The sequence below is a fragment of the Ammodytes marinus genome (assembly GCF_949987685.1).
Source record: "Ammodytes marinus genome assembly, chromosome: 13".
NCBI classification, from domain to species: Eukaryota; Metazoa; Chordata; class Actinopteri; order Uranoscopiformes; family Ammodytidae; genus Ammodytes; species Ammodytes marinus.
Genome location: NC_137217.1, coordinates 27,829,970 through 27,833,516, shown reverse-complemented (window position 1 = coordinate 27,833,516; position 3,547 = coordinate 27,829,970). Strand labels below are relative to the sequence as shown.

The window sequence follows — 3,547 nt, the reverse complement described above, 5'->3', positions numbered from 1 at the left end:
CAAACATAAATCTAAACATTTAAACACTATGTTTGGTCATGCAAAATAATACAATTAAAAAACATTACATTTGAACAGATTTATTTGTAAGAAGAACTTAATCAAGTTTTGATTATTTTATGAAAAATCCATAATTTCACTGAACAACAGAAAGATGAATGTTGAGTAAAATATTACGCATCTGTCTGACCCCACCCATTCAATAAATAAAGTAAAATGCCCCCCATGTGATGGGGAATGCACATAGCATGTAGGGGGCGTGGCCTCAGTACCCCTGCAGTAGGATGTGTGCTATGTGCAATTTGCCAAGTGTACTTGCATAAAATCTGGTTGTTTTAGTCAAGATTATGCTAAAATATATTTTCCCCAACTATATTTAAAATCACAGTTTAAGCCTATCTATGTAAACCTGGTCTAGTAAAAATCAATATATGATATCAAGTTGGGTGTCTCAATAAACTTTCAAAAAAATCTGATTTGAAATTAAATGTTCATAAATATATTAAAACTTAGTTGAAAAAACTGCTTTTTACTGTCTAGAACGTTTGCCTGGACTGAAATAACATAGTTAGGAGAATTTAGTGCATTTGGGTTGCTTTAAATTTAGTAAATTCACGTTTATTCCCATTAATTCCCAAAATTCCCGTTAATTCCCATACATTCCCGTTAATTCCCATGGAAAGTTTCCAACTTTGAAAATTCCCGGAATTTTGCAACCCTAGAGGTGATTGAATCCTGATTAGCAGTGATTAACTCAACCCCTGGAGCTATAAAAGCCTCAGCCTGCCTGACAGAAGGCACCATTTGGTCATTGAAACCCCAGGAGTTAAAGGTATGTATCTGGCTGCTTCAATTGAATGCTTCTGATTCTTTTCAATGGCTTAAGACAAAAATTTATAGTTTTTACTGTTTACTATTACTTCCGTGTCTTACCTTACTAGAAATGTCTGTGCTTACAACAGTTTGCCAGCTGTTTTGATTGTATTCACTGCAACTTTGTCTGACTGAACCTTTAACTTTCTCCAAGTTGGTCTTGCTCATCTTCACATCTGCAGCCATGAAATTCTCCCTTGTCGCCGCTCTTTTCGTCGTCCTGGCTGTTGCCTCTGGTAAGACATATTTTCCGTGATTTGAAAAAAAAAACACTATTTGATGTTTAAATAGTAAAGCATTTTATAGATCAGAAACAACCTCTAAAATGTCTAAACTTTTCTTATGAGCATCTGCATAATTCTCTGCACATCAGAACTTTTTCTGTTTGACATCAACTGCCTTGATTGTAACTTAATTTACTTGAACTTAATATTTACAATATAGGCTATAATATATACTGTATGCGATAAGCAAGTCAGATTCAGTCTCATATGTTTAAAAAAAACAGATTAGAACTTCTTGAACCCACAGGGGATCAAAGTTTTTGATTTGATTCAAAACCTGGAAATCAACCACATTCCAACACAACTGTGAAAACTGGTGCCTTTCAAATAGACAATCATATTGTTTGTGTGTTTGCCGGCCTATACCTTTGTATCTGATCATTTGAAGGCATTGTATGTCTGTTCACAGGCACAGAGTCCAGTTCACTGGTGAAGCGTGATGTCCAGGCTGAGGTGGACAGGTTCACTCAGATCCTCCATGACATGACCACCAGCATCACCACAGCAACCACAGACATGGTGGAGAAGGTGAAGGCTTTGGAGATGACCAAAACTGCCGAGTAAGTAACGCTCAACAGAAAAATATCTACCTTTACGTTTGTGTTCTTTCTTCATTATCTATTGCTTTAACTCAAAGTTAAACTAACTGCGCCACATACAGTCTATCATGATGGTTTTGGTGACATGAAAAAAAATCTTGTTCACTTTCATTTAAAGTCACTGTTTTACTCAAAATTAAGCGGCAGGGTGGGCATTCAGAGGGAGAATAAAATGAAAAAAATATGGCATATGGAGGTTAAAAAGGACCTGTCCTACTATGTATTTATTTGTTGCTTAATTGTACTAGCTATACACCAATACATAGTGTTTAATTTTTTTGAGAAAATGAAATTTAATTAAAAAAATACCCTGTTGAGAATAACTGGCTTTAGAAACATCCAATGCGTTCAGTCATCCATCGGGGTTGGAAAAGTCATATCTATGATGGCAAATTACATGTAAAACACAAGGCTAAAGGCCATTTGTCTGGATAGTAAATGGGTTGTTTTTGAGATAAAACTCACATTATCATGACCTATAACCTGGAGTGAATACATAAGAACACACAGTCCGCCCTAGATAACCCTGGAGTAGCAGTTTCTGTACACAATAATCATCTTGAACAAAAGAGTCATAATAATAACATCATGTTCAGGCAGTTTTAGTTAATTTCTCTTTATTAAAATATCAGCAGCCGAGATAAGAAAAAGAATATGATTTTAAACTTCCTCTGCCTCTCACAGGACTTACATGGAGGACGGCAAGACCAAGTTCCAGCCTCTGGTTGAGAAGGTCCAGGCTGAAGCCACCAAGCTGCAGGAGCAGGTCCAGCCCCACATCGACAACTTTGAGGAGCAGGTCAAACCCCTCACCGACATGATGGAGAAGTTCTTCAAGGATGTTATGGACCAGACCAAGGCCCTCATCCCCCCACAGTAAAGCTTTTGCTGTTGGTCAGTTTCAGCTGCAGTGACAAACACACCGGACTAGTACTTTACAATTCTGCCCAAAATGTTTCACTGGTGTGTGTCTGTCATGCTCCTCCTGTCTTTAAGTCATCTGAGACATGATTCTTGAATGTCATCAATAAAGGGGTCTAAAAAAACTTATATTCTGAGCTAAGTTGTTCTTTATCTGGGCGTATATACAGTATGGGGAGGGTAGGATATATATCGGATTTGCATTCTGAGTGCAGAAAATGAATTCACGCAAAGCCAAAGGGCAAAGTGATAAAGTCGAAATGAAATAAATTGTAGCACATTCGGATGGGAGTTAGCTACTCAGTGAAGTGGAAGTCAATATCAACATTACCTCTAACCTTTGGGTCATTGGCATTTTCCATCATTTATGGTTCAATATTCTGAAGTAGGCTGTCAAGGGGGTCAGAGTCCCGCTTACTGCGTGGATAACGTCGGGTTGATGAGATCAAACCAAAGGCATGAATGTATTGACTTTAGCCAATAATTAATCTAATACACAATTTAGATGATAACAGAATTCCATTACTTTTTATATTTCATCACAGCAACCATTACGCTTCAGGGGGGAGGCAAAGAAAATGAAATCACCTCCACAAGTGTCTAAATAAACAGACACATTTGAGTGGTTATTTTAATATTTGGACACAGCTTAAGCCAAATCAATCAATATCTCAGGAACACCTGAAAATACAGTTTTATCTGTTTTCTGCTAACAGAACTCTGCATAAGCAATTAACATTGAACTGTTGGGAATGATAAAGGGTTAGGTTAGGTCATTCATTTTTTTCTTAATTTAACAAATGTGTGTTTCTTACCAGTGGAATTCCAACTCTTTCTGCATACTCTCATACTCTGTCTCTCATCTCGCCC

General features: G+C 37.1%; 1 protein-coding gene across 1 annotated transcript; it reads left to right on the top strand.

Annotated features, from left to right (window-relative positions):
• Window positions 1-1,057: 1,057 nt before the first annotated feature.
• Window positions 1,058-2,636, top strand: LOC307260185 (uncharacterized protein; the record flags this gene model as incomplete). The annotated part of the gene is made up of 3 exons (XM_080040344.1): window positions 1,058-1,109; window positions 1,567-1,717; window positions 2,441-2,636. 3 exons carry the CDS (start codon window positions 1,058-1,060, stop codon window positions 2,634-2,636), a joined length of 399 nt encoding a protein of 132 aa, XP_079896470.1.
• Window positions 2,637-3,547: the final 911 nt, after the last annotated feature.